This window comes from Talpa europaea (genome assembly GCF_964194135.1).
Source record: "Talpa europaea genome assembly, chromosome: 10".
Classification (NCBI taxonomy): Eukaryota; Metazoa; Chordata; class Mammalia; order Eulipotyphla; family Talpidae; genus Talpa; species Talpa europaea.
Genome location: NC_140077.1, coordinates 111,078,449 through 111,095,906, shown reverse-complemented (window position 1 = coordinate 111,095,906; position 17,458 = coordinate 111,078,449). Strand labels below are relative to the sequence as shown.

General features: G+C 40.9%; 1 protein-coding gene across 8 annotated transcripts in view; it reads right to left on the bottom strand.

Annotated features, from left to right (window-relative positions):
- The window catches only part of INPP4B (inositol polyphosphate-4-phosphatase type II B), a gene marked incomplete at both ends in the record, with an annotated part of 278,348 nt that overhangs the window by 59,865 nt on the left and 201,025 nt on the right, over positions 1-17,458 (bottom strand). For 6 of the 8 annotated variants that reach the window (XM_084246365.1, XM_084246367.1, XM_084246366.1 and 3 more), the window contains 3 exons: positions 384-507; positions 1,359-1,531; positions 16,682-16,838. In XM_084246365.1, coding sequence (XP_084102491.1) covers positions 384-507; positions 1,359-1,531; positions 16,682-16,838 — 454 coding nt within the window. The remainder of the gene's footprint in view (positions 1-383; positions 508-1,358; positions 1,532-16,681; positions 16,839-17,458) is intronic. The other 2 variants (XM_084246370.1, XM_084246369.1) reach the window with 1 other exon arrangement.

Below are 17,458 nucleotides of genomic sequence, written 5' to 3'. Positions count from 1 at the left end.
TGAAAACTGCCTGTTAACTAGTTTCTGCAGTCTGATGCACAAGCTGACTTGGACTGGACATTTTGAGCGCTCAGTAGCCGCGTCGGGCTCTGTTGACCAGAGCGGTTCTAGACATGCAAGGGTCGGGGCTTGACAAGTCCAGTCATTGCAACTATTTGGCAAAGAGTCTCTTAGATTAAGAAAAATCCAGATGGCTGCTCAGGACTCACAATGAAATCATCTGTAATTCCATTTTCAAAACATAGTTGGGGGGATTGAAAGGACAGTGACAAGGTGACGCTTGCTCAACAGAGGCTCAAGTCTCACTCGTCTGCTCAGCTGAGGATCCCGGACACACAGCCCTGTGCGCCGGCCGGGATGTGCCCCTGCCCCAGCATACTCACTGTATGTGCTCAGCAGGCCTTCATACTGCACGATCAGCCCCACTGTGCGCAGCTGCTGCAGGAAACCCGGGTCATGCAAACTTGTGTGTATTTTGATGATGAAGCCACACACCAATCCAGCAAGCTAAAAAAACCCAGAAAATCGAAGAAATTTACCCAGGTCAGCAATGTGATTATTTTATAAATATTTGATAACCTTTGAGGCATCAACGATTTAATTAAACATTTCCAAGCATGTGTAACAAAACGATAATGATGATATATACAATTGTACCCGAGCTGATAGTCTGGGATCCAGCTGGGTGGCCGTGCTGGGAAGGGGAAGGAGCGTGGACAGGGGAGGGGCGTGCTGGGAAGGGGAAGGAGCGTGGACAGGAGTCACTTAGCACTTCCAAGTCATAAAGTCGTATTATTATTGGTATAGGTCAAAAAGGTTCAACTGCACTCATTTCACAGAGTCACTGAGAAGACACATGAAGAACCTGATTAATGTGCTGGATGCCACTGGCAAACTGGAGCATCCATGAAATAGTGTGGTCCCACAAGCTCTTTTTTTTAAACATTTATTTATTTATACATACAAGAACTGGGGTACAGGCCAGAGGTGCGGGGGTTGAGATGATTCACCAGAGACAAAATGGGGAGCAGATCAGGTGGATCTGCTGAAATACACTACTGAGGGGAGCAGGGGGGAGACAGGAGAGGTCTGCTGCGCCATGTGGGTATCTCCCTGGCCAGAGATGGAACTTGTGCTGCAGTGGTAGGTGATAGCTTCATAGCACTGAGAATTTAACCCCTGCACCACAAGGGAGGCCCCCCCATAAACACTTTACAAGTGAAATCTGGCTCTCATTTATTAGGAATCAGACCTGGGAACCAGGACTGGAAGAAGCCTCTCCCTCAGAGATAAGCAGGTCAGCGGGAGACCTCCGGGGCACGGGGAGAACACCAGCCCCTGGGCCTGGTGGCACCTACCGCCTGGCTGAAGACCACATCTCTCCTCAGAGTCAGCATCAGGCACTGCGGCAGGCTGTAGGCCAGCTCCTGGAGGAGCACGAACGTCAGGGACTGCCTGGCCCGGTTCACCACCTCTCCCATGCAGTCTTTCAGGGTGAGGACGAGCGGGCACAACTGTTCGTACCAGTCTCCTGCGACAGGGGTAGAGCGGCAGGGTTAGAGGGAGGAGTCCGGAGGCAGGCCCCCGTACTACTGTTCGATTAAGTCAAGGATGAACAAGGATTCAATTTGAAGTTTTCTGATTCAAGTCTCTCCTCTGGACTCCTAAGGCCTCTAGCCACGTCCATGGCTTTCTGCATGTGGTGTGGTCAGGGCATTTCAGTAGAGCTGCTCTCCTTTCTGCTCAGGTCTAACTTGTGCTCTGTGTGTGTCTGAGGGGGTGGCGACAACAAGCTCTTCCCATGCCAGCAAAGAAGTGTTCCTGGATTTCCCTTGTTTTCACTGCAGCAATGCAGGCGACAGTCACCTTCCCCTTGCTGTCCCCTCTCCCCCACCCAGTCTCACAACACTTTACCTGGCCTCCTACCTGCTCTTCCTCCTCAGCCTCCCCTTCCCTCAAATTTTTCTGTTGTGTTGCTAAAGGGAGTCTTCCAGTAGGTGTGGATCCCTGCCCACCTCTTACTCTTTTTGCATCCTTATTTAAAATACTTTAGAAACACAAAAGCATTCAGAATAAAGTCCAGATGCATAAGAGATCCTCCACTTTCCCATCTCTGTCCAGTCTTCTCTCTCAGAACTACCTCCCTGGCAGTCTTGAGTCCCAAGTGAACTGAAAACATGTATTTCCCCAACCCTGCCCTGCCCTCTCTTCTCCGTGTCTTCTCAATCCTATCGTCAGCCCTGGCACGCCCTTCTTCCACCATCCTCCTGACGAACACCTGATCCTCTCTGCAGACTTCAGAGTTTCTCTCTTCAGGAAATCTTCCTGGATTGTCCCTTATCTACACCCACTTGCTTTAGTTTGGGTTGGTGCTCATATCCCCTGGCCCTTGCTGGTCTAGGACTAACCACTTACTGAGAACAAGGAATCTATGTTTTAATCACTGAAGCTCTGAAACCTTGGTGAGTATCTGGCACAAAGTAGATGCTCAATAAGTCTTAATTAAATGAGTAAAGTAACAAAATGTATAATGAAAATTTGTAAAGCTTTAAAAATATGTGAAGGCCAAGTTTTTAACAATATCTGGAACTCAAAAGCTTTACTTCAAATCAGGACACAAAATTGAAACCATCTGTGCTATTTGTACATCTAGATTTCTAACATGTTTCAATTATATAATTATGACTCCGGCATATGATATAAAAACAAGTTATATTCTATTTTGATTTACTTGGAAATCAAAGTCCTGACAAATGTCAAGTATTTTAAATTCTGGACTGTGTGACATTCCATTAATATATAAATAAAATAACAGTAGTATGACAAATACAATTTGATAGAAATGAGTGCATGCCAAAAAATTAATTATGAATTAGGATCTGAAGTGGGATGGTCTTCTCGGTACAGAGGGGTAAATCTTCATCGTGAGTGATGCTGGAGGTCAATAATCTGCTAAGACCTTGGAGGAGTAATAAGGAATGATAAAAAGAATCATAATTGCTACTATACCATGTCTGCTGCCACTTATTTATTTTATGTTGTGCTTCAATAGACTAAATGAAATAAACCAAAATGGCTCAAAGGATAATTACTGACCCCAACTCGATAAAAAGATCTGCTTTACTGATACTCTATGTAAATGCTTTCATGGTGAAGCATAATGCAAAATACATTACATGCCAGGGACATTAACACTTGTTATTTTAAGAGCCGAAGAAGAATTAAGTGTTACGATAGGAATAAAAAACACTAGAGGAAGAGGAATACAATCAAAACCCATTAAATCTGTGATCATTTAACAAAGGACTCACCTGTGGGCAGCCCAGGATATAATATGCCAGTGGCTCAATTTAAGCAAGCATCCATTAATTCTTGCTCCCATATCATTAGCATATGCAAATTCAGGCACATCAGACTTGTTTTCAGAACAAAAGATACACCAAATAGACACCAAGAAAGAATACTCTCTATGTCTATGTTTTTCATATTTACATTTTTTAATCTTTCCCTCCCACGTCATGATTTAACTACTGGTCTCTATAGGAGTGCACAGACTGAGACACACACACACACACACACACACGGAAAACAAATGTTTCAACAAGTGACCCAGGGGAAGATCTTAAAAGATAGCACCCTGCAAACCTGGCTTAGATCTGTAGAGGTCTAAGGAGTTCGCAACAGAAAATCAAGCTCGTGAGCAGTAGGTGGCGCTGTTCCATCAGGCTGAGGTAGGACTGCTTGGTCACTCATGTCATTCAAGTTAGAATTTCTACTCTTTTATACATTTGCTTAATTCCCAAAGCGTATGGATATAATGTCTAGACAACACGCGATGAACCACCCTATGTCAAGTCATCAGTGACTTGATAAGGAGTGGGAGATGCTCTTTGTAGTCAGAATAGGAAATTAACAGAAGTGCCCACTTTTTCCCCTTGAAAGATACTGATAGTTCAAATTAAATGTAACTTTTGTTTTTCTCTTGAAAGTCTTTAAAAGTGGAATCTCTGCAGATTTAGTGATTTACGCACAATAATTTCTTTACTCCTAAAGCCAATCTCACACTTACTGAACCAGGGGGATTTTAATTATAAATTGCAATCTGGGGAAAAAAAAAAAAAAGGAGAATCTGATTTTTAGCTCAACTAGAACAAAAGTGGAAACTTGAAGAAAAAAAGAAATACCCCGATATTCTAAATCTAGGAGCACTGTTGATGCTTGTCTGATACATTATTCCAGTGTTTCCATTACTACAATTACATAGGCTTTTTAGGGCTAAAATAAGCAAATGGCAATATAAAAAGCATTAACTATGAGAAAATTATAAGTTTGTGATTAAGGTAGAAAATCTTAAAAATAGCAGTAGCTTTCTTATGGAGAAGCTTAAGTAGGAAAGCTAAAAATACGTTCATTTCTAGAATAGAAACAATTACAAAATTTAAGTTCACTTCATAAAGGAAAACTTCACAGGCAAATGCAAGCTGCAGTGATGACAGGTTTTGTTTCCTGTTCTTACTCGGTGTAAATCCCGGATTCTGAAATAGCACGAATCCGGCTATTTCCAAATCATTCACATAAAGTAACAGCAGATGCTTTAGTTTTCCCTTTAAATCTATTTCTGGAGAAAGAAAAAAGCTTCAGCTCTTGACAGTCCCGAGACCATCGTCCTGCCGGCCTCACCTTCCTGCCTCTCTACATGTCACAGTGTTCATGTTCGTTTTGTCCTCATGATAAAGCCATTTTCTGGTAGGGATGAAGATGGTGTTCATTTTGCATTGTCTAATCGGGGAGAGAAATCCTGGCACACACACATCTACTCTTCAACATTTGGTTTCTTCAAGTTTCAACTAAGATTTTACACACTCACACTCTCACACTGTCATACACATACTCTCACACACACCCTCATACTCACCCCAAACACACACACTGTCATACACATACTCTCACAAACACACTCATACTCATCCCACACACTCTCACACACACTCATACTCACCCCCCCCACACACATACCCCACACACTCTCACACATACACTCACACACACTTAGACTGTCATACACTCACTCTCACACATACACTCTCGTATACACACAACTCTCATACACATCGTATCCTCAGGCAGGCGGGGGCAGGACTCACCACTGTCCTGTCACCCCCACCTCTCTGGAGCTACCTGGCCTGGCAGCACTGATGTGCCCACACTGTCTTCCTGTCTGTTCCTCTTGGGCTCTTTCCAGTGAGGGAGGAAATATGAAGAGAATGTTTTAGTGTCTCTATAAAAAACTCAAACTCCTTAATCCTAAGGCCAAAAGCAGAGTCTTTCCTCAGGAAAACATGAAATGTGTGTGGCTTAGCCAGGCTTTTCCTGGGCTTTGTGGAGAGCGTTGGAGGCTGTCCAGGCAGCGCCTGTTTCCCAGCTCTTTGCTCGTTTCTGTAACACATTCAAGGGAAGCTCAGAGAGGGATTCGCAGGACTGCCGGGCCCTCACACCTCCTCCCACTGCCCTGCTCTCCACAGGATGCGCGTGGCCTCCCAGCTCCATGCTCTTACTTTGCTCAGGAGTAAGTGAAAGAGCCAAATATCAACCAATGGCTGCAGAGCATGACATTTTCTAATTTTCTTCTCAGGCGCTTGGTCTTCTTTGCTCATTTGAATAACCCACTGCACAAAAGCCATTGTTACTTTGGTTACCACAACCTTTTAGACATACAAAACAATCTCCCCCAAAAAACACAAGCTAAAAGACTGCATGCCCTTTAATTTCAGGGAAGAGGTAAGAGAAGAATACTGAGTCACTCTTAGTATTCACTTAAGTCAAGGAGAAGATGATGAGCTGCAAGTTGGGCCACTGGGCTGGTCTGGGGGGTGGGGGTTAAAATTCCCAAGGTGGTGAAGAAAACAGAGACCAAGCCCACAGCCGCCGGTGTGTGCTCTGCCCCGACCTCAGGGAGCACAGGCCTGGCAGTGATTTTGTGGTTAGCACAGAGGGTGGGGAGAGTGATCCCCCTGCCTGGGGTCCTGGCCTTGGGTGGCCTCTGTCTGCTATCAGTCTGGGTAGGGCTGTCCCTGGGGCCCTGCGTGAGGGTCCTGCCTTGCAGGTACAGTTTTACAATGTGAGTATCAACTGGAAGATTTACTTCATCATAAGGCTTCCTCTCCAGAAATTACATAGTGAAGCTCCTTGGTATCATACATGTGCCCACTTCAGCCACAGACCCTTGACACTGGCTCACAGGATGCCTCCAGGTATCCAGACAATCCCAGGCTTTGGGGCACAGAAACCCGGCTAATCAGACAAAAGATGAGGAACCAGGGGTGGAGAAACACCTTGCTGAGGCTTGGCTGCCCTCAGTGCTCCCTCCCACCCCCAACACCCTGACACTCAGGAGGCCCAGAGTCTTTCTAGGGCCTCGTCCATCTTTATGATCCACCTCCTGTTTCACTATTGATCTTACTTTGATGAATACTCGTGTCTTTCTTATATCACTTTTCTCCCCCTTTTTTTCACCGCCATCATGAGAAAATGTCATTGGACAATAAAACCTCTTGGACATGAGGTCCCGTGGGGACCCCAACATTTATCTCACAGCCCTACCCTCGGGCAGTAAAGCATGGTACAGTGAGCTGTGTGAATACCTACGGGAAAAGGGGGTGTGAAATGCTCCGTAAAAGTTGAGACAGTGACAAAAACAAGTTTAGAAGAGTTGAGGGGTGAGAGCCTTCACCCCTGGTGGGAAGTCATATTCATTCACAGTCGTGTTGTTCCCTTAAACACTGAAGTGAGTCCTGAGTAGTGGGGAGGGGTGTGCAGGAGATTCCGGAAAGGCTGCAAGGGCATAGGCAGAGGCCACCCCTAACGGCAGCCTGTGTGGGAATAGTCTGGGAAGGGCACCTGGCTTGATAACACAAGGTCCCCTAGACAGAGGCCATTAACTGACTTTGTGGATTCCAAAAAGGGGCGCAGGGGTTGCTGAGGGGAAAGGAAGAAGGAGAGGGTGGCTGAGATGAGTCAAGAACCTGGAAAAGGCAGGGATAAAGTGGAAGTAAATGTGGAGCTTGAAGCCAAGGGGATGAACAATGGAGAAAGATAAGTGGGCAGACACCACAGTAGGGGCAGGGAGGGGCTGGTAGTGGGTGGCAAGAGAAACGAGAAGGTGCAGAGTGTGGGAGAGAAAAGCCAAAGGCTGGATCTAGAAATAACAGGTATCAAGGAAGAGGGTCATGCCACCCTGGGAGGGAGGTGGCCCCTGAATGCTGCTCTGCCTTGTTCCTCGCTCAGCGTGGTCGCACAGCCCCCGGGCATTCACCCAAAGGACCAAGATGTGTCCCCAAGTGCAGTCCTTGCAGTATCGCTGCACTGTGTTCCACGGCAATCTAAGGTCAGTGACTGATCTTGGCACCTTCCAGATGGATTAGAGAGGAGTGAACTGCTCTGCTCTGTTCTGCGCTGAGAACAAAGGCCACCTTTTCTCGTGTCAAGGAAACCTTGTTTGTTTAAACCCTGCCAGCCTGAGAATACAGTGTCATAAAACTTCTAGTCTTGCTCTTAGAAAAATAGCAAAGGAAATGCATCAGCTGATATCCTGGTTAAACTTCTCATTTTGTAGCACAAAGTCAGAACCCTTAAGTAAATTCTGCTAAGACAGTTTCCAGGAACTAAATCCATTAATCAAACAAGTTCTATATTTATTGTAGCACAAAAGTTTTGAATCAGGGGCTATGCTGGGTGGGGCAGAGTCACACGTCTTTTTGATGGACTGATTTTGCCTTTTGGCCTCAAAAGAACCATAACTTCAGGACTGTGGCTGACACACACACTGAGCAAACAGAATCAACTGCATCAGTCAGAGGTCATTGGGCAACCTGAGATCACCAGTACATCTGCATCAGAAAGTTCTTGTAATTTAGATTTTGACCAGGGTCTGAAATTGAGGAGAGAAGTAGTGGCTGTAGAGTTGATTGAACCCTGAAAAGAATACAGCATCCAGGGGAAAGGTGGAGAAAAGATCTCTATGCAGTGAGCTAGGTATGTAGTAGTTTTCTAGAAAATTCCAAGGCTAGCAGACTATAGCACACCATTCAAAAAAACATCTTGATAAACATAATAGAAGTCTCATGTAAATCGATTTAACTTACAAAGTGCTGAGTAAGTAGGCAACTAACCAAACATTAATACTACACCATTTCTCACCATACGCCACTCAGTCATCATATGCGCCAAATTCCCAGGGGGAGATATGAATCTCTCTTTTTCTCTGTTTATTCATTTTTTGTGGGTGTGAGTATCACCATATTCATGAGAAACTTCAGTAATTTTTCAAGTGTAATTGTGAACACATGGCAATTCTTAATTTGTGCCTAAGGAAAATTCCATAGTAATCCTCCAAGCCATTGATCGGTTTTCATGAAGTTATCTTATAACATTATTAATTTGTGTCTAATAAAACTTACTATTTTGTTAAAAGGGTGAGAGCAAGACAATGATCTGTATGGATTGAGATTAGTGATGCCCTTTCCTGGGATAAGCAGCACCTCCCAGGCGTTTAATAGGCTCTCAGTCCAGACCCTGATTGGCTTGGCAGTGACAGGTGACTTCAGCTCTTCCTCTCTCATCCATTAATTGCGTGGACCTACTATGAGTATTCCAATAGTTATGAGTCAATGCAGGCATTTTTAACGAGAGTTTTTAGCATATATCCAGCAACCCATAAATAGCAGCTATTATGTTTAAAAAATGGAAACTATTATAAATTTCTAGTTACCCAATGTCTGCCACCTACCAGCATTGTTCATTATACCCTTCCTTCTCTCCTGGTTCTGACCTGAGCTGTTTCCTCTCTAGCTAAGACCAGCTCCTCTGTCTTAGCCCTTCTCACCTACCTAAGAATATTCCTCCAGCAACTCCCCCCATTAGTCTACATTATAAGTCTGTCCTTGTGTTACTGTATCCTTCCCATAACCAGCACACAAAGGTGACGTTTCTTCCTCACCTTTAAAAACAAACATACCCCACTCCACCCTCCTGCCCCCTGTAGCTTCACCGTTTCTCTACTTCCTTTCACATTTCACAGTGAAATGTCTCAAGAGTAAAACTATCTCCACTTCCTTTTCTTCCTCTCCCCTTGTTCCATTGGGTTTCAATGCTCACCCTCTTAAAACAATTCTTGCCAATGTCACCAACATTTTCATGTTGCTAAATTCAAAATCACTTCTAAATCCTAAAGTGAACCCAAAGTCACCTTTCAGTCCTGATTTTCCTTGAAAGAAAAAAATCATTTTTGATTATGTGGTATCTTTATTAGCATAAATCTTTAGAACTGGCAGAGACCTTAAAAACTTGAAGATGATCTTTATTTTACTAACAAAGAAAGTGAGGTCCAGAGAAACTAAGTGATCTGACAGAGTTATGTGGCCAAAGAAGTAAATTGTGGACTTGCCAGAAATCTTGGCTCTGTGTCCGGTGCTGTTCTGCTACATCACAATTTATTGTCCATTTTTTTTTAAGGGAAACAGCAGTTTTCTGATAAGACTGGATATCATAATACACAATTACATAAAACCTAAGTTTATAATAAAAATATTTGTGGTATCTTGTAATTATTTTTTTCTTTTTTTTAAGATTTATTTTTATTTTTATACAAGAACTGGGGTACAGGCCAAAGGCACGGAGGGTGAATGGATTCACCAGAGACAGATTGGGGAACAGAACAGGCAAATGGACTGAAATACACTGCTGAGGGAAGCAGTGGGCAAGACAGGAGAGGTCTGCCGCACCATGTGGGCAGCTCCCTGGCTGTCTGGGAATTGAACCCCCACTGCAGAAGCTGAGGACAGTTTCACAGCGCGGTGCTCAACCTGCTGCGCCACCAGGGAGGCCCTCTTGTCATTATTTTTATCAAGTATCTTTAACGCTTCAAAGTTGTTTCACTGACAGAACTATGAGTTTCTAAAAGCCTGATTCACTGATTTTTCTTTCCCAATGAAAATCTAAACATCCATGTATAGAATTCATAAAATTCAAGGATATTATTATATCTTGTGATGAAAATGGTTTGTGCTTGTATCTTTGCATTTTACCAAATAAAACAGACTTCTCACATATTATAAAACCGTTGAAATAATTGTCTAATGTTGAGTATGAGTTTTGAAAACAAAATGATCTTCATGCAGATATACATAAATATGCACATATATTAAAGACGGTCACTAATAACTTCAAGAAAAAATGTCTAAGCGTTTCTAGTCAGGTAGTAGTTCCAGAGCAAGGTGATTAGGCCTTTTTTTCCCATAAAACTTGTGTCTCTTCCTTGCCAAAATTATGTAAGGCTGAGGAGATTCAAGAGCAAAACACAAAAAGATAGTGTCAAGCCTAGTGGGAAACAGAATATTTAAAACAACATTTACAAAAACTGGCGATTTAGAGGCTTCAAACCAGTGGCCCATGGACCAGCTTTATTAGACCCTCAAGTATATTTTATTTTGCCTTCTCATATTTTAATCATCAATAAAATTATTGACCTTTAAAAATTGGGGTAGTTCTCTAAAGATTGAGATTTATCTGAAACATCAGAAAAAGTGATAACTGGAGGCCCAGATTGCCCTGGGCCCGTGGCGCCTCCTCCCACGCTTCAGTGCCTTTCCATTACACTCACTCTTTGAGAATATCTTGCATGAGTCCTGTGGGTCTCTCTACGTGCAATGCGGAAAGCATGACTACATCATTTGCAGGATCTAATGAGAAATAAAATTGTGAGACCACCGTTCAAAGAGCAGGAAATAAGCTTTTTCCTTTCTTCCTCAGTGTTGTGTCTCTCGACCTGTCACGGTGATTTCTATTTACTCTTGCATGCCATACTCCCTCAGACTTTGGGGTGCATGAGCACAGAGACTCAAATGACCCAGCCTGGCCTTGACTCATTTGCTTTCATACCAGGCTCCTCGTATCTTACAAGTTAAGGGAATTTTGATGTTGGGAAGGACAGGAGTATTAAAGAAACTCTAACCAGTAGTAAATGACTAACTCTGTGACCTGCATGGATAGTTACCTCAGATGGAGGAGGAAGCGGTGACACTTGAAGTCAGCAGGGGCTCATTAAGAAAAATTATGTGACTGGAACTCCATCCTCTTTTTTGACAGGGTTGTATAGCTGGGCAGGTTAGAAAAAGGTCATCAGTGACACAGGATATTTGCTTTGCACCAGGCATTTCATGGGACCCTTGCGAAAGGCAGAAACAGGCCATGCAGTCACAGGAGTAGATGCATATGCAGCCCCCAAAGAGTAGCATTTCAACTGTATTTCAATGCACACAGTTATTTTTTTGTGTTGTGCCTCAAGGGCCTGTGTTTATCTCTGTTTTCCCATCATTTTTATCTATTACTTCTATGAATGGGCAAGAAATGTTTATAAAATGTGAATAAAATAAACCCGAGTAGGACAGCAGAGAAGATGGATGAAAGGAGCTGGTATTTATCAGCGAGCGCTCACAGTGTATTATCCTGCAGTCATGGGCTTAGGCATCAATCTCCTCTGTAGAACCGAGATAGACCATGTCTTAATTTCCTTGTGCCCTAATACTTCACAAATTCTAGCACATCACTGGGCTTAAATATTATAGCATCATGAGAAACCTGAAGGATAGGTCAGATTTAGCAAGGTGAATGGGAAACAGTAGATTTACTAGTAAAATGTGGTTTTCAAAAGAGCTAAAACTTAGATATTATTAATAGAAGAATAGTATCTAAAAGTAGGGAGGTGGTTGTTCTGTGTTACTCTGAAGCTATTCCTTTGAAAAATGGTTTAAAAAGTGACAAAATAAAAAGGCATGATGGTTGGTCTCAGATAAGATTTTAGCTGTAATGTAGAAAAGGAAAATAAATGCGTTTTGCTTGTTGCAAAGGATTAGATCTGGGCCAGTGAATACAATCAAAGGAAACCCATTTAGATCTACACCTGGAGTATGCCAGTCTAGGAAATACACATGGTTTTCTACGGTGGAGATCTGTATCACAGGTTTGGTGAAATTGGCAGAGATAATGTAGATAAGCTTCTTTACATAAATTTAGGAGGTTTAATTGCATAATCTTTAAGGGGATATCAAAATCTGAGATTCTAATATGCACTGGTTTTATCCATGAGTCTTCAACTTATTATGAAAATGAATGCCTGTGCTATTGTAAATACTCATACATATGTTCAAGCGTACTGAAAAATCAATGAGCAATCTTGATAGTTCAGAAAACGTGCAAATATATATACACATTTATATTCATGTATATATGTATATTCAAATTAATGTAAATGTATGTATATATGTATATACACATATATGGAAGTTCGCTATTTTATTATTTGTGTTGAGCACAGTAGAGGAAGTCTTAGCACTATATGTTCACTTGAAAATCAATTTATGAAGACATATTGTACAATCCTAGCTCTAAAGAAAAAAACCTTTAAAAGAAACAAAAAACTTTCTAAACTACAGATTTAAAATATATGTATGTATATGTGTGTATACACATAGACACATGCATATATGTAGTGAAGCAAATATAAATTACAACTATGATGTAAAAATAGAAAGATAATGGTCAAGAAGGAGAAATGCCTAGGCTTGGCCTAGGCTATGAGAATTCAAAATCTATCCTTAATATAAATACAATTGTCAAAACATGAACAAATATAAAAATTCCAGAAATTGATTCGAGAGGAGAAAGCATACCATTTACAAAAATGAACATGTTGTAAAATATATTTAAACAAATAAATCAAAAAAGAAATGGAAAACAAAATATTTACTGGACTTAATATGTACAGAAAGAAAACCAAACTAATACCACCAGAAGAAAATAATCACTGATACATAACGTGGCTAGAAATGCCTGTCAGTATCACAGAACCCATTACAATAAATTCTAGATGGTACAGGTCACTCGCTGAATCAATTCATTAATTAGTTGTTATAAGAAAAGGATATGACAACTTTTCCACTCCATGCACTGGGGATAAATATGGAGCTACTGAAGAAGTGAATTCCAAAATAATGTTTTGAAATGGAGCATTGTTATATAATGTCAAACTTCACAAATAGCCAGAAATTACAACATATTTCCCATCCAAATTGGTGTGAAGTCAGGGAAAATATTTAAGACTGGGAAGACGTCAGTTAAAATGGTGCCTGTGGTTGTTGCTGCTGAGAGTGTCTATTGTTACACAGAACCATCAAATTGTTCCTACCCACGCAAATGTTGCTTTTTAGATGCTGTTTACAAAAAAAAAAAACCAAAAAAAAAAAAACCAAAAAAGCCAGGTTCCAGGAAAAATAGTTCCACCTAAGCCTGGGTGGTACCTTAGGGTACCTAGGGTGCCAGGGAGTATGGGAGAGGCAAGAACCATGAGGCAGGAAGCGGGGTGAAGACTGTGCTGGGGAACCAGAAAAGGTCCCTGTGGCCAGCAAGAAGGAGCCCCCAGTGGCTTCCTCCAGACCAACCTGAGCCTCAAACAAATAATAACAGAACCAGAGAACAAAATTAGTATTTACGAGTCCATGCTAATGTAAACAAATAATTGCTTACGAAAATATGTGGGAGGGAAGGGATAACTCTTTCTTATAATTCCACTCCTAGTGCTCTTATGGGGGAAATGTCAAAAGTGTAGTTAGAGACTTAGATGTTCAGATGCTTATATATAACTTGCAGCACTGTTATTATAATTAAATACTTAAAATAGTGGTTTCTTTGATGAACTAATTTACTGTCATGACCTTCTCATTTCCAGAAAACTTACATCAGGAACTACGCAGAACATAATGTGTATTTATAATGTGCATTTCAGGTCGGTTACAGTAGAGTGAGTGTGTGTGAGTGTGTGTGTGTGCGTGTGTGTGTGTGTGTGTGTGTGTAGAGAGAGAACTATGTTCAAAATGGTTATGTCTAACTGAAATGAGAAAACTAAAATCATACACAATCTTATTTGTTTCTATTTCTATTTGTTTCTATTTATTTTTCTAAATCATTATGCCTTTTCTAATAAAATTTTAAAATGCAGGTAAGCTGGGGCACCTATTAATGAATGTATATCTCATGTATCTATATTTGAAATAGGTTCGGAAATAGTATAGGCGAATACATGCAGTTTAGGCTATTCATCTGCTTTATAATAGTCCAAAATGGGACTAACACTTTCTCTACTTTATTGCTTTGGGTGATAAAAGTCAGGATAGAAACTGGAACTGTTTTTTCTCTACTATAAAGAAGATGTTAATAAAATGATAATAATAAGAATTAATAATGTGTTGTTTTGTAATGAATTGAGCACTGTTTTATAAAGGAATAAAAATAAATTTTTATGAAATAATTGACGTAATCAGTTCTTTTTTTATTTATGCATACGAGAGCTGGGGTGTAGGTCAGAGGTGTGGGGGGTGAGAGGATTCACCAGAGACAGCGTAGGGAGCAGAACAGGCAGATCTACTGAAATACATTGCTGAGAGTGAGACAGAAGAGGTCTGCTGTGCCATGTGGGTAGCTCACTGGCCGGGGGTTGAACTCATGCCATAGCTTCATACTGCTGAGTTAACCCCCTGCGCCACCAGGGAGGCCCTGATGTAATCAATTCTACTCCAACTAGGCAGTAACAACCTCATATATTTGAAGATACTGGGATACACATTCATTTGTAAACATCTATTTATATATTGTTAACAACCTTTCCTATGTACCAATATCCTCTCCAAAACATGCACACTGTAGACAATTGTCTATCACGCGAATCATTCACAAAAATTTGAATTTTGAAATTATTTGATTGTAATTTAACAATTTTCAGTCAAAAGTATCTATTTCATTTTACACATTTAAATAGTGTCTTATCTCCCAAACATGTTTATAGCAAAAAAGAATAGATGAACTAGAGGTGAATGATGAAGGGGAGGCGACACAATCAAACCGAGAGGTCACCGTTTTGTAATTTGACTCTAACCTGCTGATCCAGGTGTGAATCCATGTTGGTAGCAACTTGTATAGCAACCGAATAAAAGCGATTCCTCTAATCTTACAGATAAATTATCTACCATATATTTTGACTTTTTAAAATGCATTTTTTGATCACCTGGGTAATAATCTTCTGGTAGAATGCAGTGATCTAATGTATCCTTTCAAATAGTTTGGAACTCTCTTCTCTTCAATGATTTTTTTTTTTTTTTGAAACATCAAAGCAAAAAAATATAGCAAAATCCAGCATCCCTTTCTTATTTCTTCTAAAAAAATACTAGGCTTTGAAAACTCATCAATGGCCAGAATAAGTCACTGAAATGAATGCTGCCTCTTTACCTCATTTTCTAGAGCACAGCACAGTGTCTGGCTCAGAAATGATAGTCAATAAATGTTCAATTAAAGAAAATTGAAGTATACCATTTCTTTATGACATAAGCTATGACAAGCTTTCATATTGATTCATGTGAAGTCATGAAGCTGGGCAAGATTCATTAGCTAATAAAACTAATACTATTAAAAAAGAAAATCCCCATATGTAGTTAGACTAAACAGGTGTGAACAGAAAAGGACATGAGTGTAAATTTTGCACCTCTGTGCATACACAGTATAGACAGAGGGACAATCTGTAATCTAAAAACTTTATAAAGTCATTATTTACAAATATGATTTAGAAATGGTTCTGCTGTTAATCAAGTGATGCAAGATTTATGTTTCACATAATTAAATTCTTGATGAAAATATGAGTAATGAAAAATCAGGAAAACAAATTGGGAAGACATAAATTTAATTTTATAATCACCCATATTTTCTTAAAGTAAAAGGAAAAGCAGATTTCTTAAGAAGAGGGAGGGGCGACACTGTTATACTTTTCAAACATTTTGAGATACTTTGTGAAATGGGACAATTCTAACATAAGATCTTACTACCATAAAGACATGCAATATTTGTCTAAGTTTTTGTTGGCAAAATTAATTAAATTAATAAGAAATTACAACCAAAAGGCCATTTATAGGGACACAACTATGGTTAAAATTTTGATCATCATGTCTGCTAGCCAACCTTGTTATACGGTATCGGAAAGTATCTGCAGGTGTCTGTCTACAGGCCACGTCATTCTGTATGTATAGATATATTAGCATATAAATATATATGCATGCACATGAAAATCGAGCCTTTCTAATACATCTTTAGAATAATGCACATATCCCTCTCAGATGGAGTGAATCATAAACTTCTTTGAGACAATTCACAAAAACTTCCCCAGAAAAAGGTAAAACGCCTTTTATCAAATTCATCGTTTTCAGGAGCCATTTTGAGTTACTGGGTCCTGATATCCCTCAAAGTTGCTCACTTTGAAGAACAGATGCCTGTTTCCTTCCTAATAATGTCTGGAGGAATGTATAAACGTAGATTAAACTATGTCAGATTCTTTAAAAGTGAACACTCTTTTCTCAAGAAGGATTTTATGTAGTAAAGAAAAAAAAAAATAGCACTGCAAGCAGTTCTAAAAACACAACTGAGATGCAATTTGATAAACAGCCTTCCATCATCCACGCCAGAGCAGCAGAAAAGCAGCTGTCAGCACTTTCATCAAAGGCTCTATTGACTCCTCTTTTTCTCTCTCACTTTACCATGACTTTCCCGGTTTGTTTACTCAGTCAGTGACGGGGAGACGATTCCTTACCCTTTGGATGAGTGATGATGGCGTCCACTTGGGAAGGGTCTTTTTCTCCATCTTTGTTGCTGCTACTGTCTTCGCTCTTGCCGTCTCTCTCGATCAACTTATCCACCATAGCAATAATGCAGTTCAGGCTCTTTCCCACATTGGCCCACACCCTATCCTGAAAAGAACATGAATATCACTATAAATTTTTATAGTAAAAACAAGATCAGGCAAAATCTGATGGATCCATTTTAGAGGAACTGGCCATGTAGCCAGATCCCCTCCATTTTCCAACAACAACACAAACTCCCATCAACTCAAAAATCAGGAACAAACAAGAAGGAAACTCTAACCACCCTTTCGCAATCCCTCTTTAGAACTGAGTTTGAAACTCACTGTTAAGTGCACACCCTCTGCTTCCTCCTTGTGACAGTTGATTGGCTCCACCTGTATTCAGGGAGCCTGGGAAATGGATTGTGCTCCTTTGCTAATAAAATTTTCTGTGCTCCCCCTACCCCCCCTCCCCCCGAGCTAACAGTGGCATCAGAAGCAAACATCTGCTGATTGCTGAGAAGCACCTGCTGGGAAGCCCAACACCTTGACTGTATCGCCTGGGCTGTGGCACCTCCTTGGGCCTGGAAATGAGAAACCTACCTTTGCTCACCTTCCTTCGCCCCTTGTATAAGCCCAGCACTCCTGCCATTTGGGGAACCAGTTTGGGGTGCTGATGCCCCTGAATCTCTTGATAGCCATCTTGAATAAACTCCTCATATGGAGACAGTTCTCGAGACTCAGAGT